Below are 24508 nucleotides of genomic sequence, written 5' to 3'. Positions count from 1 at the left end.
AAGCATCATGTCATAACAGTGTAGCTACAACACACCACTAAATGCCACTGAAACAAAACAAGGTGATCAAGCAAAAAGCCTACGATCACTCAACGTCCTTTTTCGACGTTATTGCAAAAGGAGACAAACTTAACCAAAGCGCATATAGTGGTACAGTCGGCAGCTTATTGCACGAAAACTAGAAATAAAGAACAAATGAGGAGTAAAATTATGTGCAATGAAGCTTTTTTTTCCTTAAAACGCTGCTCTGCTCGAAGGAAAACACTGCTCTGCTCGAGGAAGCAAATAAAAGAACACTTTGTGACTTTTCAAACTTAACTGAGCTATACCCCGCCAGCCACTGTAAAAGTATGACAGCTAGGTGTTATATCACAATGTCCCCTCTCTCTACAGAAAGGAAATAAATAACTTGTGGCTTCTGTCGACTACAGCTTGGATTGGCATAGCTCCGCGTTCCTTGGTGGCCTCGAGGCAGCAGAGAGGAAAACATCTGCAAGACAGAGCAAGTACAGCCACTCGCTTTCAAAACCGCTCCTACATGCACTATATGCAATGGTTAGGCAACACTGCTGAGTGGTTAGGCATTGTTGCTGAATGCAGGTTGTGTTCTGTTGTGTTGAGTTTTATGGCACATAGGCGACTCAGGCCATCATGCGCCAAGAGCATGATGGCTCAGAAGCTGAATGCAGGTGACAGCATGAAATGGTTTGCAGTAACAACATGAGACAGTTTAGGGACAAGTCACACTCTTTCAGCCAGTCTCAGGTAGTCGCACTTTTGAGTACCGTGCTTTTCGAGAGGCCCTGCTGCCCGAGTGCAAGGTTCTTTTTTCTTGATTTGGAAAATAGGGATTTTATGCTAGACGCGCAATAGTACTGGTATTTAAAACAAATGGCAGGAAATAGAGGACATGTTTCTGGCAGTAACACAGGTCAATGCGCAGCAGTATCTTGATGTCTTTTTATTTTTTTGCTGGCTTCTCAGCCAACTGCAGGTCGCGGTTTCTTTCATTCCTAGTAAAACTGCTGCAGTAACTGAAATCTTGTTTCACTGGTCATCAACGTCCGAGTTTATCAATAATTGCTGATTTTCAACATCATTCATGAAGCGCTTAGGTCTTTCATGAGCATCCACCAGGTTGGAAAGAAGGAGACTAAAAAACCAACCGCCATGAGCCATTGCAGAAAAAGAACAGCCCCTGTCTTTCGACAATGAAAGCACACGTACACTCGAGTTTTAGCAAATGATGAAAGAGCCCTGGGGCCATCATAAGCTTTTTTTTTTTTTTTTTGCCTGAGTAAAGTCTAAGCGATTGAGAGATGTAATACAAGCATACTCGGGTGCAGCAAGGGATGTGCACTGACGCATATTGGCCAATGCTGTGCTAGCAGATCGCATCAACAGGATTTCCAAATTAATGGTAGTCAAATTAACAAGCCTTTACTGCATTATTATTTCATCTACATTCTAGTAAAGACGAAGCATTATTAGGCGACAGCCTTTGGCATTAAACTTCCATAAGTAAGAGGAATAAATAAAAAGCTGCACTTCCGATAAAGTCATCAGGTTCTTTGATCAGAGCATGAAGCATAAAATATTTGATATTATAGCACATAAATCTGTAACGAAAGCTGCATACAGACAAAAATGAATTATCATGAGAAGCCTGCAACTAGCACTAATTCCTTCTCACGCCCACGTGCTAATTCTGAACCCCACATGCCATCTATTCAAGTTAACAGCACATCTCCAAGTCAAAAATTCGATCTCAGCAGCAGTCGCCCCTGTGTATTTATAATGTGATATCTGAGGCAGTCGTAAGTAAGGCACCAGCAGCCATGCCTAGCACAATGCTTTCACTCACCGATGTTCTCCTGAACCTTGGCAATGCTATTGGCATCAGGGACTAGGATGACTGCACCATCCCTGCAGAACAAGAAAAAAGAGCCCCATAAGAACACTCTCACATTTATAAGAATGCTAAAGGACACATATAAGTCCGTGTCATAAAAAGAAAACTCAAAAGGCTGGACAGACAGGAAGACGCGTGCAGCCCTCTTCGAACCTGTGAAACCTGAGCTCACATTCAGCATATAGCTTGTTCTTACCAATCTCTTCCAGTCACAGTCACCGTGGCCACTGAGTGGGTAAACAGGTGCTTTGTTTTTGTTTTTCTGGTTCAATACAAAAGGAGTGAGAGAAACCATTTCCTTCTCCCTTGTCCCTTGTCTTTTTGTGCGCATAAAACCTATCTGAGCATTTCCTTCTTGGTTGCCAACAAAGCAAACAGTGTCATAACACACGGCTGTTGCCAAAATTTTATGTAATGCTGCAGAAATAATTTTAATTTCATTGCTATCTATGAAGTAAGCAGCATACAATAAGTATGTGCTCCAGTATACAGGTATACAGTACAGTTCTTTCAAGACAAACTTGTAATGTGTAGACATCTGGCCATCTCTCTGCTGTGACAATGCATGTTTTGACACTGTGTTAGTTTAAAAGCCGTGAAAACTCTTTTTTTTTATTTTTAAACGTAGCTTGTTGAAACTTAGCATGCAAGTGCAGAATAGAGCATGCAATAGCATGCAAGTGCAGAATTTGAAATATGCGTTTAGATTTAAAATATCTCATTAAAAGAGATGATACGACAAAATAACATGTCTGTTTCTTACAGCCCCCCCCCCCTCCCCCATTATGGTAATTCCTCACTAAAAAACACCTCCTTTAAGAACATGCACACATTTCAAAAGGTCCACTGCGCATGCTAGAGCTAAGAAAATTCATATAATGTAATTTTCTTGATCACAGATAAATACCAAAGTTGGAAAAAAGAAAGCGTGGCAGTAAGTAGCTAAAATTTAGTCTAATTGCCAATATATCAGAAATAAGGAGAAAAGGAAAACTTTGGGATGTACAGTGCACCTTTTGAAATGTCTGCATGCTCCTAAAAAAGGTCTTTTATAATGAGAAATTATTATAATGGACCGTAAGAAATGACCTAATTAGGATAGTTATTTTGCCATATCTTCTCCTTGAGATATTTGAAATCTAAATGCATAATTGTAATCGGCATTGTATTCTGCACTTGTACGGTAAGTTTCAACAATAACATGTTCAAAATAAAGAAAAAGTTTTCAGGATCTTCATCCCCCCTTAAATGCAGAAAAAACTTAGTTTTTATCATGGTTCCAAGCAATTTATTTATGCAACAATGTTGCTCTCATTTTCACAACCATGAGTAACACAGATGTACTTGTAGCATCTTCATGAGTAATATCCTTGGCTGATTGTAAGGCAGGTCCCCCTACCCCCCCTTGCAGCTTCCCAACACCCGCAAGGCAGCTTCCCCACAGTCCTTCACGATGGTGCTCCAAGCCATCTTGTGGGGACTGGGGATGCGCCTTTTGCGGATGTACCACAATGCCCACACTGAACTTGCAACGCTAGTGAACTTTTTAAATCCCCAGAGAGAGACAAGTGAGCTCTTGCGCACCGTTTTTCCTTGTGTGCCACACCCATATTGCAGAGGCAGATGAGGCAGTTGTTGAGCAGGTCGAGTGAGAGCATCCGGTAGTCTCCTCCGAGGTCCCCATTGTCCTGTAGCAGGTGCTTCTCCGCCGCACACTGGCACTTCCGCACTAGCTCCGGCAGGGGCACTTCCACCACGTCGCTGGGCTGCTCGCGCAGGAAGTCGCACACCACCTGCACAACGAGCGACGGCACCTTCATCATCAGCAGTGTCACCATCAGTGCTATCGTCTTTCTGTCACACCTGTTTGAAAATGTGCTGCTTTGCCATGCTTAGACACCAAAAATTTTTGGGTGCATTTATCTTTAGCAACGATATAGAAGGAATAGTTATGCAAATCGCCATGTGGTAGAGCAAAATCTCATAGATTAGTTCTTGAAAATATACCTTTCTTATTCTTCAAGATATGTGACTAAAAGTTACCATGCAAGTGCAGAATATAATGGTGATTTCAAATATACATTTAGATCTCAAATATCTCATTTCAAGGAGAAGATACGGCAAAATAACTGTCCTAATTAGGTCACTCCTTATGGGTCATTATGATAATTATTCATGAAAAAGACCTCTTTTAGGAAAATGCAGAGATTTCAAAAGGCACACTGCACATCCTAAAGCTTTCCTTTTTTTTCCTAATTTTGATATATTAGCAATTAGACTAACTTTTAGCTAATTTACTGCCACACAATTTTCTTTCCAACTTTGGTATTTATTTATGATCAAGAAAATAACATTATATAAACTTCCTTAGCTATAACATGTGCAGTGGACCTTTTGAAATGTATGCATGTTACTAAAATAAGTCTTCTTTAATAAGGAATTACTGTGACAGCCCTTAAGAAATGGACATATTATTTTGCCGTATATAGTCCCTTCCTGATGAGATATTTTAAACCTAAATGCATATCAGAAATCAGCATTCTATTCTGCACTCGTCTGCAAAGTTTCAACATGATACGTTGAAAATGAAAAAAACAAAGTTTTCAAGACCTTCGTCCGCCTTAAAATGCAGAAGATACTTATTATAGAGAGAATGTGTGGTCTCAACTCCCTAAATCTCAAACATGCAACCGCTGAATGAAGTATAAAGGCATCTTTTGACAATGCCACTTCGTAAAAACATAGATTAGCCTTTCTTTACAAAAAGTCTGAACAGCTCCTTCCCTAACCCTAACAAAATTCAGTCTGCATATGCCTCCGTCATCTTTCGAGTTGCACTTGTACCTAAACGCTCAAACTATATCGCAAGACTGTCGTATTAGGTAACGTTATAATGTCCGCTTCATTAAGCAAATGCAGGAAAGATGAGGACAACGAAAATTATATACGAATACCTCATCACAGCAGACGTCAGGCATGGTCAAAGCTAAGTGCGCAACATAAAACTTGCTGTGATTGAGATTTATACTGTTCCTGTGCATACTTAGCATACGAGGAGCAACGCCATTTACTTGTCTCCGACCGCAGAAATGACAGCACGCAAGTGAAAACGCCACTGCAGTCCGTGTTGAATACCTATAGTGCACGACTGCTACGCTAAAAGCACGGCCACCGATCTTCGTCAGCCGATATCGGTTGGCAGATTGCCAGCAAACACATTGTTTTGCAGTCTTTGCCGTTGCCGTACTATGATGACGTTCAGTGGCGTGCCGATGTCAACGCACAGCGTCAGCTGTGCCACCACGTCGTCAAGATCAGAGCAGTCGGGGGCGAGTCGGCCTGCACGCTGGCATGGATCGCCAATTTGAACCTCGATCATTCAAACTTTCAGATAATTCGATCTACACCACTTGGCCAAGCTCCATAGAAGTCTGTGTACGAAAAAGCCCGCTAATTCAAACGTGAGCCGGTTCTGCTACGGCTAATTCGAACTATGTGCCACCGCGTCTGGGCGGACTGGCGCTCAGCAGATGGCCAAAGAAACGCCTCTGCAATAAGGTGGCATAGTTACGAGGCTCAGCACGTCCAAAACGAGGACAGAAGATGAAATCAGGTAAAACCATGCAAGAGTGGCTGAAGCCTAAATGGCGCCATAACCGGCACGGCGGCCGGGGGCAGTGGGGTGACGGCCGTGGCTGTGGCTGCCTGTTCCGCGTGACCTAACAGACTTGCAGCTAAATAGTGCTTAATTCAATCACCGTTAATTATGTAGTGTAGATAAGTATAAAAATTGAATTCAGTTACACATGATAAACAAGTTGTCCTTTTTTTTTTTTTTTTTTTTCTGCGAGAGCCGCCCTCCTTCCTTTTACCTGCCTTCCCCCGTATGTGTGTTATCAAACTGGCAGCTAACCGAACTGCCAGCAACCCTGGAGTTTAATGTCAAGATTACTGACAGTTTTCTCTCGTACTACCTACCACTCATCCGAGGAAGCCACCACCAGTGCATACAAGCCAGGGGATCGATGCACAATATTAATTTTGTTTAGCCAGGCTGATTTGTATATGCATTAATAAAGGCGTAGTTTTTTATTAATAGAGGTCCTCGAGTCGGGCCTGAAATGGGTACTTTCGCAGGGCGCATACCAAAACTGCTTGTATGGTGGCGAAAGGCACAGTTTCTTCTTTGCTAGGTCCGGTCGTTCCGCAATGCAATTGTGAGCATGAACTACCGTATTTACACAATTTTAAGTCGACCCCTTTTTTATATTTCGAAAATCCGAAGTTGGGGGGTCAACTTACAATCGAAACCAAAGCATTGCACTGTAAATAAGAGCAAGACAAAAACCATACCAGGGAGGCTGCGGCAAATGTTTGCTCTGCGGCTCCAAGTGCAACATTCATTACTGTGCGTGCTTCTCGGGACAAATTTTTCTTTTTTAACTTTTACTGCGCGGCACAAACTGCAGCTTCGGGAGTGTCGATAGCTTACGGAAGAGCCGCTGTTAGAATCGTGGCGACGCTCCCTTTTTTGCACTTCACTCGCGTCGGGTCACGTGACATGGCGGCACTTCCAGGGAGTGTGATGGTTGATAGAAGAGCAAACACCGATCATTCATTGAGTTCGCGCACAGTGCGCGTTTGCACTTTTGACTTTACGACCGGCTACATGCTTTGTCACGAGCTCTCCAGTCCAAAAAGCATTCGGTGCTTGTTCCGTGCAGCGTTCAAGGAGGCGGCTATCATTTATGCTGAAGCAACAACTGCACTGCGGGCCGCAGGTTTCAAGCTTCTGAACGGGTTTTGCGGGAGTGGCGGTGGCAGCGAGACAAAATTTTCAACCGTGATGCCAAGCGAAGAGGCTTCCAAGGGATACAGTTGACATGCTGTATTATCCAGGGCTGGAGGCCAAGCTTGCCGCGTATATCGCCAAAATATGTGATTTGAAGTGGAGACGAGTTGTACAGCCAAGCAAATTTTCGTTGTCGAGTGCATTCACCGCAGTATGTTTTTTTTTTTTTTTTAATTCTCGGGACGTGCGATTTGGGGGTTCAACTTACATTCGAGTCGACTTATAATTGTGTAAATATGGTAGTAGCGCAGTGCCATTCGACGAGACGTTACAAAAGCAAAAGCTGTAAAGACACAAAACTTTTGTGTGGCTCGTTATGTATGAAAATTAAGTGCTGCAAGACCTTCGTTATATATGGTTCTCAAGTATACGCGCTTCAATGGGGGGCAGCGTTAAGGATTTTAAAAATATTAAGAAATTCGGTACACAGAGGTCCATAGCAAGCAGGTTAAACAGCGCACATTATGGTTGCAGTGGCTAGCTCTGAAAAGTTAACATATGCCACTTGCTTGAGGCTTACCCGTAGCCCTTCCAGGAAGGGTACCACGTGACTAGCGAGGAAATGCAAGGTGTTGACGCTCTCCGAAGAAGCTGGCTCCAGCCTGAGGACGGCAAGGACATTGAGACTCTGCAGCACATAGGTTGCCTCCCGGAAATTCTGCACCAGAGTTGGGAAGAGGAAGGAAAACTTGCTGCAAACCCCTTCATGATTAACAGGCACACCTAGGAAAGTATGCCCAGCCTATTAACAACGGCAAAGAAAGCAAGCATAAAAACGTACACGCTGAGAAGTAAAAGAAAAAAAATAATTTAAAACTCCTTGCAATTTAGAAATGCGAGGCTCAATGCGCAGCGGATAAAGCAGTTCAAATATGCAAACATTTATGTTTTGTTTAGAATGAAGATGTACTGCGTAGCACCGTTAACTGGAATCAGCTGATTAAAAGTGCTGGTTTATTCGAACTGATGCTTTGGTGCCGTCAACATCAGGTGTATCAAAATAGGCCCCTTAGTTTTACTTCCACCCAACTGAAACGATCAGCCTGCTTCGAGTCTGAATAACGTGAAGAGAATCACACAGATCAATGCATTCCATGACTCTCATGGCTAGAGTATCACACGCTCTGCACAACAGGGCCACCCACATTAATACACCCTGCTATAAATTTCTGAATAGGTGACTTGCTATGATATGCTTTTAAGTTATGAACATAAGAAACGTAACACTGCGTTTTTTTTTGTTATTGTTGTTTGTTTGTTTTGTTTTTTTGTTTTTTACGATTCTTACTCCCAGAAAACTGAATACAGGCTGGCCAAAGTGCACCTGCCAAATACAAACAGTCTGAAGCCATTTTATTTGCACCTAAAAATAAAAAATATCCAATATTCATAGACAAAGCTACTTCCAAGGATATCCTTGCGGTGACCTTATAAAGGTATCGATGCCCATCTTTTTTATAAAACAAAAGGTTAGCGCTGGTACACTGACCACAACAAAGGGAGATATCGGATCAAATAGTTTCGCTTACCTCCTCCAATTTGTCGAGTTCAAAAACAAACTCTCGTTGAAGCAGGCTCTGGAGCTTCTTGAAGTTCTCGTAAACATAGCCTGAAAGCAGACAGAGAATTAAGGAGAAACTGCTGCTATGCACGTGCACGTGAGCGCCCAAAGTGATGACAATCACGTTCAGTGCGTAAGAGATGCAGATATATTTACAGGAAGGCATAACACCAAATTTTATTATCCACAGCATTTCTAAAAATTTAATTTTCTAAAATTGGCATATTATTTTCTTGTTTATCCACTACGACATGGAGGCTTCAAGCCAGCTACGTTCAGTCAACCAAACAATGAATTGACTGACTGATTAGACTTCAGCAGCTATGGCGGAATCTCGACGATATGATAACAGCTGATAAGAATTTGTATGATTCCTTGGCCGGAATGAATTGTGCACAATAGGCCCATCCAGGATAGGCAGCCTCCTAGAATTGGGAGTGCCAGGACATGGTGCATATGCCTACTAGGTTGCCATGGCAACGCCACTTAAAAGCAACAATCGTGAAATGGTACAATCACAATTAGAACCGGCAGTCGGAGATCTTAAAAACAGGTACGACACCTCACAAATATGTCGGCTCACCCGAATTCCTATGGCCATCTTTCCAGTAGGCCAATACAACTCCAATAAGCGTGACAAAGATTCAAGCCATTCTTTTTTTTTTTTTAGCATAATTGCCTTGTGCTGCAAAAATATGTGGTTTTGAAAACGCTTAATGTAGCAATCTTTTTTTTTTCTTCTCTTTTTTTTTTGGGGGGGGGGGGAAGGGGGGGGGGGCTTAACATCACAAAGCAACTAAGGCTATCAGAGACGCCGTACAGCGGAGGGCTCCGGAAATTTCAACCACCTGGGGTTCTTCTACGTGCACTGAAATCGCAATCAATTTTTTTAGTGCGTGTGCGCAAGCAGTATTAAAAATATCTGCTTCAGAAATGGTCGGTTGATATGAACATTAACTGTGATCCCGTGAGATTTGTATCCAGATTTCATTGTACTAGCAGGCAACAAGGCAGGCTGATTTCACTGTGAATAATAACCTCAGAGGCCCTTTTAGGTGACAACAAACAAGTGGAATGAATGCACGCCTACCCTGAGACCTTGGCCCAGGAGCTGCCAGGAGTGCCAGAGCCGCCATGCACACAGGCGCCACCACTTGCAGCGCCTGGTTGCCGTAGTGATAAAGCATCATCTGCGGTACGGCCATCTGCACAGTGTCAGCACCTATCCGCAGCAGCGGGGCTACTGTCGGCTTGGCACCAGCTTCGGCCTTGGCTTGGGCTCCCGGAGGAACCATGGCATTTGCACTGACCGGCACCAGCTCGATCATGCCTTCCGGAGTAACTCGGAACATGTTGGAGTGGAGCCGCACCTCCCGACGAAGCCAGCTCAGAGGATTGGTCTGGTTACTGTTTCCTCCTGCATGAGGAATCCAGTACAATTCAATACAAACCAGACACCCGCAATCAAGTCAAAAGCAAGCCAAACGAATCCAAAGAAAAGCAACAAATGCCAACGAAATCCAAAGAGTTATTTAAGGAAGCCTACATTAACTCAAGGGAAGTCATAGAAGGCCAAATTAGAATACAAGGCTGACAACAGAATGTAAAAAACAAAACTGGAATATAAAAAAAAAGTTTGTGACAAATTGCACCAATCTTATATATGTGTGTGTGTGCGTGCGTGCGTGCGTGCGTGCGTGCGTGCGTGCGTGCGTGTGTGTGTGTGTGTGTGTGTGTGTGTGTGTGTGTGTGTGTGTGTGTGTGTGTGTGTGTGTGTGTGTGTGTGTGGAGAGAGAGAGAGAGAGAGAGAGAGAGGTTTGTCTACACACAACCTTTGTCAAAAAAAAAAAAAGATAACTTCGGGTTTGTCCCAAAGAGGTCTGAGCCTTGCCATCAGGCAAGACTAATTAAAAGCTCAGAGGAATTAAAAGCTGCCTTCAAAATTTATGATTTTGGGCCTGATTATGCGCAACAAAGAACATGGACGTGACAAATAGAGACATCACTATATAGATAAATACGGTGAAAGTTCATTAATTGTAACTTCAAGAAGTTCGAATTATCGAATAACCTTGAAAAAAAAGAAAAGTTATGGCAACCATTTGCATTACCATGCATTCACATTGTCAAGAGCACCAAAGTAGAACCACTTGAAAATGGTGAGGGCCTCTACGACATCCTTCACGGCGCCATTCCTGGATGTAGCCTGCCACATTACCTAAGCTGTGCGAGATATGTAATGTCCGTCCAATGACACAGCCTTTCCTAAACATCTGGCGGGGCCGCGGCGACAGCTAAAATGTTCATACATCAAATTAAGACGGGTTGAATTAACAAGGTTTTACTTGCTCATCTCTGAATATAACGTGGAGCAGAGAGGAAGCACCCCACTCGTACCATTAGGTGTCTCTGGCTACTGTACCAGTTTGATTTTGCCCATTTTGTACCCACTACTACTTCGTGGTTTTACCCAGCTTTACCCTCTGCTCATATTTCGAAGGCGACTTCTACTACATTAAATTAATATGCTATTATATACACAGACCTTTATGGAGCTTGACCAGACAAGCTCGATAAGGTACAGTTTGAATTGTCAGAAAATTTTAATGATTAACGGCTTTTACTGTAAAACTGTGATGCTCTGACTTATGACATCATTTACATGATACCGTGGTCAACAGACTCGCACGCACCCGTAACATACTTCTTGACCAGCGCGAGCTGACTCCTACAATAAAATAGTTGCTTTGTTTCGCATCTGCGATACTGCCAGTATAATCAATCATGATTTTCGGAAGAAAATACAGACGACAAAATGCACGCACCAACGGCTATTCAGACCATTAAAAGCCACCCAGATGTTCCAAACTACAGCCTAGCAACTTGTTGGTGCGATTCTCATATGCCACGCACTTTTGACAAAAGCTGCACCACACAGAAGAGGCATTAAAAAAACCCCCCCCCACCCTCCCCCCCCCCCCCCCCCCCAACCCCTGCATTCCACTACACCGCAGACCTTTGAGGTGGACCAGGGCCCCCAACCGCTGGATAAGTTCCCGCAGCCAGAGCACGTCATCGGCCAGATCGTGGACCAGGACGCGGTGCGCGGCATGGTGCTGCCGCCGCCGGCCCACGCGAGCCTGGAAGCAGAGGCAGATGAGGGGGAAGGCCGAAAGTGCCAGGGACCGGTGGTGGGCGCGCACCACCCAGTGGGCCAGCCGAGAGCAGGTGGCCGCCTCCTCCGCAGTCACGTGAGTCTCAAACCTGCAGCATGCAACCAAGCAGGACACTGTGTTAGCAACAGACTGAGAGGGAGTGAAATAGAAAGACAAGCAGGGTTCTCTAGTGTAGCGTGAAAGAGAGTAGGGGGAGGGGACAGAAATAAAGAGGCACTAAGGTGTGCAAGGAACCACAGCACTTACAAGGAGCATTCAGAGGTCAGCTGCCTTCAAAAACTGCATTATTAGTACTTTACCAGCCTTGCTGACCAATAGTTGTGGTTGTAATATGTATCCGCGTAAGCGACTGCACCCTGCCATCTTCCTACAGCATGGAAGTGGACGCGGTTTGTGAGCTATGGATGCTGTATCCTTGCTACATATGTGTAGCTGGAATGTATGTACTTCCATAAGTGAATCTAAAAATGTCCATTATAAGCAGGACTATATAGAAAGGTTGCAAAGTAACCTGCTCCTCATTATAAATCCCCTCAAACTTCGTTAATGACAAGCTTTGAAGATTAACGCACCTCACTCCTCCTTCAGCCTTTCCTTCTCGCCAGCACGATCTGGTGCTCTATAGCGTCTACCCGTCGAATGGGATAAAACAGTCTGTCACGCTTTATTCCTTTTGCTTAGATTTCACTGTTCCCAAAAAGCATGCCAAAACTTACAACCCCAACACTGTCTAAGCTGATCCAAAAGAAGGTGCAATGCGCTGGAGTGGTAGTCCGCGGTGTGAGGTCTATGTGCAAGTGTGTGTGTGTGCATGCGTGCGTGTACGTGTTTACAACAGCGCACAGACGAATGCGTGCTTGCCCATGTTACACTCACACAAGTCGTTCTCCAGTGCCTCTAATGCACAATGTTAGCCAAAGGTCAACCTGCGCACAGCCGACAAGTGATTTTTCGGACTCGCTGGGGATTGCAAAAACGTCCGAAAAATCAAGTTTTATAGAAAAATCGTTTTATGTAAGCTTCCGATTGCTGCTTTGGTGAAGGAAGATGCAAGCAGTTTTGTGCCCACTCTGATCTTGATAGCCTCGCCACGCCATGTTTACACAGACCATGGGCAGCAAGCAGCATTCGATGGCTGTACTGCCGTCAGCACGTCGCAGGCGAATGCGCGGGCTTAGACAAAGTTCAGATGCGAAAGCAAACCTGCCACTGCAATTTTGCTAAACCACTGCATTTTGAGGACGCTTCACAGCAAAGTGTGCCCATCCTTTGCGGTGAAGCGTCCTCAAAATGCAGCGGGGTTGTCTGTGAAGACTGCTACTGCGTCACACTGTGAAAAGGGCCTCGGCTTCTAACATGCTTTCTAATTTGAATTTTCTTTTACACGATCAGATTTTTGACTTCCTTGAAGCCTAAATTAATAACTTTCCGCTATACATATTATGCGGAGGGTTGGCTACTGGCAACGATGCCGTGACGAATGCGAATGAGGTCCGAAGAGTCAAGCAATTATTTGCGACGGGTCCATAATCTCGGGTGCTCATATACATTAGTTCTATGCAGCATGTCGCTGTGCCACGAAAAAGGACTTTTCTACCTTACAAAATTAATTATTTTTGTAATTATGTTTATTTACAATCGTCAAAATGGGGCGGCAAAGTTACGAACTAAGGTTACAAAGCTTTTTAGAGTGCTTCTTCAATTATTTCCCCCCTTACTTTTTCCCCTCATTAGGTTGGTTGGTTGTTTGTTTTCAGCACAGCGCTAAATGCACAGCAAACATTGAAATAATAATTAATAATAAGAATAATAATAATAAAGCAGAAGCTAGCGTGCTGTGCTTACAGTTCTGCTTTTACAGGATTAGTTTTTTATTATTATTTTTTCTTCCTACTCTCTCCTGTTTTTCTCCAAAGGGGTCAGGCAGGGGTGGCAGGGCCACCTGCGGTCACCCACCTGGGGTGCATACTGTGGACGGACCGGTCGACCGAGCGGCTGCAGAACTGTCGCACTGACAGCGGGGTGCCAAACTTGATGAAGATGTTGCCATAGTCGTCGCTCAGAATACCACGGGCTTTAACCAGGCCCTGCACAATGATTGCAAAGAAAAATTACTGCACATGAAACGTGTTGGTGATCCCACATAAGTCAGCTGAGCATGACTAGTGTTAATTTGCGCTGATGTTTAATTAGTACAGGTGTTTTTTTACATAATATGTAGTTGTTTGTGGACATCGTTTATTTCATATTTTAAAAAGTCTCATTTCAGAATGTATTAGTCAGACAGTCTTTAAATGAAGCTGTCAAAAACACTTTTCCCGCTGTCGTGGTCACAATGTTAGTCGACACACACTCCCTCCCTCTTTCTCTGTGTATGTGCGTGCGTGCATGCATGTGCGCATGCGTACATGTGTGTGCGTACTAAGTGGACACCACTAGGCAGTGGGGAGTTCAATATATTCCTTTTCGAGTCAAATCCCGCTTGAATATAAAGTATGAAATGCATCTGCGCACTGATAATACTTAGGGAGAGTTTGATACAGCCAATAATTCGTGATAATATCCGTGTTAGACTGTACTTACAATTCCTCCCAGCAGACTGCAAATTTAGACACGCAGTTTCGCATCACAGTTTGTCTGTCAAAATTAGCAGTTACAGTCTGTTCAACTACTCAACAGATTATTATTTACCACTCATGCTCCTGAGTAACTTATGGCCAAACTATTATAAAGATTCACAAGAGTGTGTTATTTTAATGGCTCGCTTACTGTCTCTCTGCACATTTCTCACCTTCGACTGTCACTTTTTTATTTTTACAACCCCTTGTTCCTCACAGGGATTGTAACTGTATTTCTACAACGTGCAAAAAACTATGTGCCAAAAAGAGATAAAACTTAATCTGACTTCAAAGCGTGCCACATTAGCAGTGCACATGCTGCCAACAGCTTAGCAGTGTCATCCCAACCCACCGATGTCGATTCCTTGGGCTTAGGTACACCCAACAGCTCAAAGGCATACAGCTTCTCCTCAAGCGTGCGGTCGTAGGTGATGGTGACCGGGATGATGGTGATGTCAGATACTCGGGAAGTGAAGAACATCTCCAGTGTCGTCTGCAGCAAACCTGCACAAATGTGCACGGAGAAAGAGCGGGGATTTCTATTTTTGCAGCATTTATGCACAATGTTTCCCAATACAGTGCACGCACGTGAATAAAGCATTCCATGCTTTCTTTCTCTTTTTTTGCCACATGTTGCATATAACCAAGACCAGCTCAGGACTGCGGAAGATAAGCTTCCATGTAGACAAAGTACAAAAATGTAGAAAAGTACAAAAAACATTTACCGGCTGCAAGTAACCGCAAAAGCTGCGTCTTTCGGTAAAATGTTTGATGCTCATTTAATCTTTAATTAAAAATTCATCAATCTCAACAAATGAGGCCGTTTAATACAGGCTTGAAAGAACTCTGAGGACAAGTTAAATTTGGTCCGTAATAGCGGTTCACCACGTTTTTAAGACAATGACGATGCTTACACTGAAAAAGAGGCTTTATAGCAAGTTGGATAATAAAATAAGGGTGTCCCCACATCTGACCAATGTCACAAATGTCACACTTTAATGACACAGTTTTAAAAAAGAGCACAAACTCCCCACGGCTGGACTAGCCAAGCCACCATTTGCATCAAAATGGCAGCAACCTGATCCGTCTCGTCACAAAGATGAGCATGCAAGTCTGAATTGCAGTGGCTGGAAAGCATTTTTTTTCCTTTTTTCCCTCAATCTTCTCCACAATAAATGTGTCCTTTTAGTCAGGAAGGGTTACAGAATCAATTGTTTTTCTACGAATAAAACTAAGACGACGTTGTCCAAAGTGTTCCAGCAATCCTTTACAAACAACACAAAAGGCATGGAGACTACAGTCGTAATAGGCACAACTTGTGATGCACAGACCAGTTCGTGGACAGAGAGACTTGGCTGTCCGGCTTCGTGTGCCTTCGACGAAGAACTCGAGGGCGTGCTCTGAGCCGGCGATGAGTGAGTGGACATACTGACGGAAGACCTCCCAGTAGAGCCGGTCGCTTCCGAAGGAGCGCCGTATGAAGAAAGCGCCCCCGTTCCGAAGCAGCATGGTGACCGCTGGCATGCCCAGGAAGTCTACACACAGTATTCAAAGTTGAAAACTAATTACAAGGCGACACACGTCACTGCGGAAAATTCACGTCTAAAAGTACAGACGCAGTACAAAGCACCCCCAGTAACGGTTAATATGTACACTGTTTATGTATGGCTGTCTGCTATATACAATATTCTGCAGTGTAGATTTGCCGTCAACAACACCGTACACCCATTAAATTAGGTTATGCAGCCTGTAAACCATCCAAAACAGGTATATATGTGTCTGCGTACACATGCGTTCATATGTGCATGCATAGAAGTGTGTGCACAAGACATTAGATGAAGAAAGATGAACAAGTATCGTCGTCAGTGAGAAAGCTGATTAAAACAGTGGCCATCTAAAATGCCCCTACACAAGACCAGTTTTTAGACTAATATGTAGCAGTGTATGGATATTCGAAACTCAGTACTTAGTAGTACTTGATATAGTACTTTATAGGTAATACTTAATATTCAATCCACACCACATTTTCACTTTTTGAACATCCAAACTTTTCAGGAAGAACAAACTTCTTGTTCATCTAAAGTGATCATGACATAACGCTTCCTATCGCCAGTATTGAGCACTTTTCAGCTGGTTCACTTGCGTTAGCATGCTATTCCATCAAAGAATCAACATCAGCATGCGGCCTTGCATAAAATCAATGTGCTGGCAGCCAACAAGAGCTCCCACGGCGAGCTGTCAGTGGTATGTCACTGCGTCGAGACACAATGCAGCTGACAGCTGGCAGCGAACTTGACTGGCAGCAATCTGCTCGCTTTAGTCACCCCAATATGAGGCGCAGCACACACGAAAGTGGCCTGGTTTGTGGAGGATAGTGAAACAGGTAAATCGGCAGCCCCCCGCAAACCATTACAAATGTTTCTCACTAATCGCATTAATTGTTCACTATTTTCTTTAATCAGATTTTTGAAACTTCCGTAGAGGATAAGAAAAAACGTACTACAAAAATACCGAAGCCAGCTTGCGCAATCGTAGCATGTACAGCGTGGCTCGGACACTGGGTCACCAAAAGGCTAGGTTTGACTTTCACAACCTTGATATATGATTGAACAACCTGTACTGACATTAAAAATGATTAGAAAACATTGAAATTACAAAAATATTTAATGAACAAAACCATTTTTACTATCTGTATTCCTCTCTCAATATATCTGTTGTGAAACGAACAAGCCGAGCTGGTAAGCATAACAGTGGGAGCAAACACATTACAAACAAGTCTGCAACCATCTCTTTCAGTCTGTACCCGCTGCGGTTGAAGTTACAACCTCCTAAAATGAGGCAATCATATGACAAGTAAATGACCAGCCACCATTGTAGTGGACTGATTTGTCATCCGGCTAGCCTCATTACCCAGCAATTTCTTCCCTACTGCAATGGCACTAACTTTCAACCTGTCCCACTTACCCATGCCGGCTGCGATGACTGGGAGTGGAACGTTGTAGTAGAAGCAGACGTAAGACATGAGCAAGAAATCATTGTAGCTGCGATGGGTAGGCAATAGGAGCACGGGGTTTTCCGCTGCTGCTTTCCGGTACTGCAAGACAAGCCACCAGTCTCCAAACCAAACTCATGCAACAGCTACCGTCACAACTTGAACTAGTGCAAAAAAAATTTTCTGAGCTAACACAAGGCGGTTTCAAGGTATCCCCTAAAAATTAGCAGAACAATCAACAAAGCTTTCTAAAATTTAGGAACTCAAGGCAAAGCGCTGCATTGTTTAATCTCACTAAATTGCAGTGCCTCGTAGTGTTCGTTGTTATGCTTTGTACACAAATTGTTTAGTGGACCAAATGCTTTGTTAAGGCCAGAAATTATAAGAAATGTAAGCAACTGCGATAAATGCAATTACTAAAATTACTGACTCAAAGGTTTTCTGCGAAGAGTACTTAAACGATTCAGAATAGAAAGCTGCTGAAAGTAAGTATGACAGATAACTCTTCTGCAGATGTATTACCATGAAACTAAATAGTAGTCAGACTGAAAAGACGCTATCAAGAACATCTTTTAAAGAGATGAATAACAAGAAATGACAAGACTGCAAAATAAAAACAAGGAAAGATGGTTCAGCTTTCTTTCACGAGTTGGCTGTCTCCTCTCCTGGCTGTCTTCACCCTCATTTCGGTATTCATTTCTTATTTTTATTTCAGTAACCAGTACAAATTCTCAAATTGGAATAAAGTGCACGGAAGCAACTGGTAGCAGTCGAGAGCATGACAGCAAGATGCAAAATGTGACCGTCACACCACGTGACAACGCCCACCTGCTCCATGCCCTCGGAGTGGACGTAGATGGCCCTGTACATGCTCTTGTAGGACTTGCTGAACAGGTAGCCCAGGAAGCGGATGTTGCCCATGCGCATGTTGTGACCCATCTGCTCCAGCAGCTGGCGAGCTTCCTCCGACACCTCCGACTGGGGACGCTTCTGCTCCGCGCTCACCTGGAGGACACAGCACCACAGTGGGACACGCACACAGTCAAAGGGAAGAAGAAATGTCAACCTCACCAGAACTGGACTTAACAACAACCCCAAATCATACAAACATCACAAGCTGCGTGTTAATCTGCATCTATCACATCTGAAAGAAATAATGACACCCACCCCAGATAAGCACCCGAAAATCTGTTCTGACATATGAGTTACTTGCAAAATGGCACCATGATGACAGCTGCATTTCATTTGTTGGTCGTTTCTTGTTCATAACTGTTCAGTTTCTTTTGACGACCTTTGTGAGTAGGATATGGTACCCTACCAATGCAGGCTGACCTCTCTTAGTCCTCTGGGACCTCTTGAACAACACCAGTGAAGGAAAGAAAAGCACTGGAAAGGACAATTATCTTTGGTACTAGTTTAATGAGAAACTACAAATGAGTGGATTTAAAAACTGGATTCCCATAACTTCCTATACATTTGTTTAAGGAATGGATAACCGTATCGATTTCGAAACGTACAGCAGAGTTTTCGACCTAGAACCGGCAACACAGCAAACAGGGCAGGAGCGGGCATTGGATTAGGCCAGTAGAAGCATCAACAATACTGACTTAATGGCTGAGCCACCACTATTTTCCCATGCTGAGCTCTCGTTTTCACTAACAGAATGCAATAATGCTCCCTTACTCTGGGCAGCTCCCTGTAATGGTGAAAAAGCAGACAAATTTACGACCACCCGTCAATCAAAATTCACTTTCTAAATTACTAAATTTATTACAGGAACAATGTGGCGACTTTCAACAACTATGTTTTTTTCATGGCAATCAGTTCTTCTTCAGCACAGAAAACTGGTACCCAGCAGTAGCACTGGGAAATGTAGCAGAAAATTTTTTAATCAAAGTTCTTTTTCATACGGCCATCTCACTGCCTTATGGCAGTAGGCGCCTGCAAACCCTGACATCACGGATGCAGCCCCGCCACGGCACCTAAGAGGCATGCAGTGGCAATAGCGAGGAAACACTAACCAACATGCACAGGTTTTGTTATACAACAGCTGCAAGCCATATGGTAGTCATAAACATGCTAGCAGTAAAATAAGGCTGGTAATATCTAAAATCACCACCAGCAACTGCTCCTGCTGGTAGCAATGCCACTGATGCCAGTACATTTGGCAAAATAGTGGCCGTCTGCATTTCGAAAACATGCAATGAGATATCTCAAAAGAAACATTTGAAGAGAGCAGATTTAAAATGTGCAAGAAGAGGTGACTAGCAGCAAAAAAAAGAAGAAAAAAAAAGTGAGGCATTTGATTTCTCTTCAAGCAAAACTGACACTATGCATTGCGCTCTATCCTGTCCATAAATATATCAACTTTAGGATAAGTAGCCTGACTACTTGGATAGCCGCCGAGTATAAACACAGCACAGTAGAACCATGGGTTCTAGCCCAATTTCCTTCAGTTAAAATATAATTCTTGCTAAAACCACACGATCAGCCCTCACTATTGCCATCATATGGGGACATGTCAAAGAACATGTCAATATTTTTACACTTATGTATCGCAGTAGACTGTCCCTTTAAGGCCGATTCCATTATACGTATAATTAGATCAAGGTTCAAGGAGTCGTTTCGCACTAAACAGCACATACACTGCACGCCACTTTCAACATTTTCTTCCCTCCTCCTTTTTTGCCTGATCTCTCTCTCATTGTCTGCCCCCATTTTGACATTCGAAGTTGCCCTCCCTGCTTAAAGCTCACACATCCAGGGTTTCATAACAACCTCTGAGAGCATCTTTCTGAATGCAATCATCTATCTGATATGATTTCTGCCAAATCAGCCTCGCTAGAGCCCATGATACTAGAACAGTGTCATCATACCACTTCTCATCCCTCACTCTTTTCTGAAATAACAAAAATTAAAACAAAACAAAATAAAATGACAAGACCAGTATATGCTGGATGCAGACATCCATCAGATATACCAAGCCCCATGAAAAGCTTTCAAAAGCACAGCAAAATTTCAGGAATGCGTTCCTGACCATCACACATACTGACAGCCACTCAGCAAAATCAGGAGGCTGAACAATAACAAAACAAGGGATGCATTAAAATGCTCGGTACAACCCTGCTGTGCATGGGGTGACAATGCCAAGCGAATGTGAAAGGTATCACCTGGAAACCAAAGCAGTTAAAATGAGACAGTTTCATTCCCATTTTTCCTGGTGCTGAGCTATTGGAAACAGCTCCAGAAGGTTTCCCAGCTCTAAAAGCGAAACTGTCAATGGATGTGTAAGGGAAGGCACCTTCATGTTTGCCCAGGTGTTTTTTTTTGGTTCATGTTAGCCCAGGTGGTAAAAGGTACAGATGGAATCAAAAGTCCACAGAACACGCAATTAGCAAAGAAAATTAACTTCACTGTCGTATCTACAAGTAGCCTGGAACACATGCAACCTAATCCTGAGCGTAATGTGACCCATTAACATGTCAAGCAATGGAGCCATAGATGCAAGGAATCTAATTTCTTCAATGAAATCACGTTTCATAAGCGATGAAAAGCATATGCTAACGAGCAAAAGCCATGGAAACTGCTTCGCAAGTTAGTCCGACAATGCTGTAGATCTCTTATGCTGTGTGTCTCATTTATTAACTACAGCAGCCACCACAAATGTACAAAAAAATACAACAGCAGTAAACTTCTCATTCAGGCCATGATCAAAACCTGAAATTAGAGTCGGGTCTGTTATCTGCAATCGCGGGCAGAGATCGAGAAGAGGCACAGAGTGCACCCAGGATTATCAGCCTACAACTATGCACGCATATTTCAAGCTAGTAAGTTAACCACATACAGGTAGTGTTATTTTCACACTGTAAGAATAAGGAAGTGGCATTTCATTATTAACAGCAGATCGCCCTACAGCATTCTATTTGCCACCTTTTGCAACAGTGTTAGAGAAACTTCATGCAACACACTCTCTAGCATACACAAACAGTGTGCACACATATGGAACACTAATCGGCTGGCCTACATAGAAGACCCCAAAGAATGGAAGAAGGCTTCAACATGATAATGCATGTGATAAGAAAAAAAAAACCATGCAGCATGTTTAAACTACAACAAAACGTGAAACTAATGGAGCAAGTTATGCATATGAGGGACAAAATGCTACGCTGCTCTTAAGCACATGCACAATCCCCAGATGGCTCATGAATATTTTGCGGTCATTACTATGACATCACAGCCATGAAGCCACAGCAAAAATCCACCTCACAAACCAACTTCACTGATTCACTGATAACAAAAGATTCCGCCCAGCTGGCAAACGGGCGCTACCAGAAGAGTGACAGTGGCGCGATCTAAGAGGCAATTAAGGAGGCAATTGTTTCTTTGCTGCAGGAAGATAATCTTGCCTTCAGAAGATACTATATGCGAAACTAAAGCAAGTCTTTCGATTATGCTGCAACAAGCAGTAGCTACAACAGATGTTGGCAGGTCAACGCACGTAACATGCCTCGGTCATGGGTCTGCGTATCAGTAGCATGTACTTTTCTTTCTCCACTTCTGTACCCTTAGTTTGCAAAATCAGCGCAACCACGAATTCAAAATTTCACACCTCAATCACAGTCACACAACTGAGAAGCAATGTTAGCCTAATTCTGCAGGAGAAAATCCTAGCCTAAAGACCACAAGATTGCAATGCAAGTCTTCGTAATGTTCCAGCGTAATGCTGCCAGATACAGGGCGGAGAGCGAGAAAATAAAGAAAAAAGCCTGAAAGATTAAAAGATGTACTTCGATTGAATAACTGACGCTGTTACGGATTATTTACACTTCCTCCATTTTTCCCTAGCACCCACTGCACGCAAAAAGTGGGCACTCTGAAAGCCTTTCAACAGATTGCTAATGCATTTATCAATATTATTTATGCAAAAGAATGGAAGTTCCTATCTGAACTTCTAGTTGGTGATTTGGTACCATAAACATCAAGCTGGTTAAAAAGGCACCCCTAAATCCAAACCTCCCCTAATTTGAATACCTTCTCAGTTCTATTTGATTTCAAATTACGGAGAGCAGACAGCAATAATAACAAATAACCATGAAGACCCTTTGAACCAGATCCCGATTCATGTATATGTAGTGCAGTGCACTCACAATTACATGCTAAAAAGAAACAAAACATCGAAAAAAAAATTTTGATTCAGTAAAACTTTTGTTTGATTGCCATGGCACGACATGATGTTTTACCTCGGCGATAGCCTTCTGGACGCGGGCGCTCGCCAGGACCTCCTGCTTGACCTGCTGCGGTGTGCGGTTGCCAAAGAAGCGGTACTTGGGGCAGTTCCATTCGCGTGTGCACCACGACAGGTCGCCCACTGTGCGCCGGTCAGCCAAGATGTCGTCGAAGCGCTCCCCATTGAGCGTGATGCAACCGCTGCTGTTGCTCATGATGAAGATAGGGTTCTACTCACTCCTGCTTTTGAAACCAGATCTGAAAGACAGTACAAAGGATGAAATAAAAATGAGAAACACAGAGACATCGCTGTAGACAGGTTGCTCGAGTGAGAAGTATCTTATTTCAGGCGAATTTTTCCCAAGAGCCTTGAGCTAATGGCATATTCACTCAACTGCTTCCGTCAAACCACTGATTACAAAGCTCGCTTACTGTTGTATCAAAATGTCGTGCCACATACCTCTCTTAAAAGATAGAGGACGAAATGCTATGTGCAGATTTATTAGCTTGGCTTCATTTATCTGAACCTAGGGAGCTAGCAAACTGGGAATTTTAATTGAGGGGGCTTAAACCACGCATACATATACTGTGACGATTGTAACCATAACGAACAGATTTGATTTCAGTCCAGTTTTGAGCTATAAGGAAACGCACAATCACAATCCAAGAGAAAATTAATACAGGAGAAATTAAGCGCCAACTAGACACACAATAACAGGAAATGCTTAAATTATGCGAAAGCTTATACGAAAACCCTATCAAGCTTTCAGTGAGCACGGAAATGGCTGTTGAAAACCGCCATACGTCAACCAAGGATCAAACTGCCTATTCCGACATACCTAACGGTCATGCCGGTCTAAAAATATGAAAGAGTGCCTCAGGAGCAACACGTACGGCGACATTCTCCTTGCGATTTCCCTAAATGATTTCACCAATTTCTGGAAGGGACCAGTTTTGTTCAAGCGAAGGTTGAATAGTGGACTATCAAATTTTATACCACGCAATATCGTCCATCTCTGACATAAGAAGAGGTATGATCAAACCCACGGGTTTGATTTCTTTTTTTTATGCAGGCATACCATCTTAGCAGCAACATAACATCAAAGCAATTTCTAGAGATGTCAAGGAGCTAAAAAGAGCGATATAAACGCAAATCACAGCTAATCGACATTAAAATAGAGGATCGTCGCAAAAAAAAAATAAGCCGATCTATCTGGCACGCTTAGCGAGCTTGCTTTTGAGCAGTTGACGGAGCCCAGTAGAAATGTGTCACACGAAGCACGAAGAGGTGCTACCACAACAAAGAGTACCTCACAATGTTCACTGCAGACGTCCACAAACTGGTGCTAGAATCTTCGGGAAAAGCACGCCACCATCGCGCCGAAAACTGCAACCACCGCGGGGCTCTCCAAGGAAAATCGAACTGCTAAAAGTAAGCGTGCGTACGATCGCGCCGCAAGCGAGGAAACCAGTTACATTTACGTAGCCTTTGACGACATCGCACTGCAGAGGCCGTCTTTCTCCTCTCGAAAGATTGGATTATCGCTCCAAGGAGCGAGTTGCGGGATCACACAGGAAACATCGCCGGAGAACCGATGATCACCAGCCGGCGAGAGAAGGCGCGGTTGGTCTTGCTTTTGCTTTGTTTACATTTTATGATGGTGCTGCCGGATTGGCCGGCGGCCATCACGCCACTCGCTAGACGCGCGACTCGGCTTTGTTTCTTCGCGTGCTTGATAAAGTCCGCTGGCACCATTAAGCTAGTAGCCCTTCGTCTTCGTGCAGTGACTACGTATATATTGGAAAATCGAAATGTTTCGTCTTTACGGTAAGAACACCGCTACAGACAACAAAGCAATAATATACGGAGCGAAATCGAAACCGAAACAGCGCAAGAAAATGTTGCGACACCTGTCATCCATATGTCATGCCTTGTCATGCTGGTACATGTCAGCATTTCTTGTTTGCATAATTAAAGAAATTAAGTTAATGAAAAAAAGTTACCCAGTGACCGACAAAGGTGCGAATCTCGGCGCTAGCAGGCCGCTCAACCCTCCGCCTCCCCGACGTTTGCATTTTGAATGCTTGGACGAACATGCAAAAATGAAAAAGTTCGCATTCAGAGATTCTATCCATGGTTCAAACACCGTCATTACGTTTGGTCTCAGTGC

At 43.4% G+C, this 24508-nt stretch overlaps 1 protein-coding gene across 4 annotated transcripts; it reads right to left on the bottom strand.

Moving 5' to 3' along the window:
* Positions 1-238: 238 nt before the first annotated feature.
* On the bottom strand, positions 239-24032 carry Gnpat (dihydroxyacetone phosphate acyltransferase). Of its 4 annotated transcripts, none has more exons than XM_084582347.1 (14): positions 23648-24032; positions 22352-22595; positions 17940-18116; positions 17084-17213; positions 15451-15654; positions 14472-14623; positions 13458-13588; positions 11342-11589; positions 9416-9742; positions 8294-8373; positions 7285-7422; positions 3497-3705; positions 1865-1926; positions 239-490 (listed from the first exon to the last, which is right to left on the bottom strand). In XM_084582347.1, the coding sequence occupies exons 2-14, from the start codon at positions 22550-22552 to the stop codon at positions 426-428; spliced, it is 2124 nt and encodes a 707-aa protein (XP_084438473.1). In that variant the 5' UTR covers positions 22553-22595; positions 23648-24032; the 3' UTR covers positions 239-425. The 4 variants fall into 4 exon arrangements, with proteins under 4 accessions (XP_084438473.1, XP_084438474.1, XP_084438475.1 ...); XM_084582348.1 differs by having other exon boundaries at positions 23653-24032; XM_084582349.1 differs by having other exon boundaries at positions 23814-24032.
* Positions 24033-24508: the final 476 nt, after the last annotated feature.

The sequence above is a fragment of the Amblyomma maculatum genome, chromosome 10, assembly GCF_055883805.1.
Source record: "Amblyomma maculatum isolate TAMU_Amacu chromosome 10, ASM5588380v1, whole genome shotgun sequence".
Taxonomy (NCBI): domain Eukaryota; kingdom Metazoa; phylum Arthropoda; class Arachnida; order Ixodida; family Ixodidae; genus Amblyomma; species Amblyomma maculatum.
This window is presented reverse-complemented; position numbering and strand designations above follow the sequence as displayed.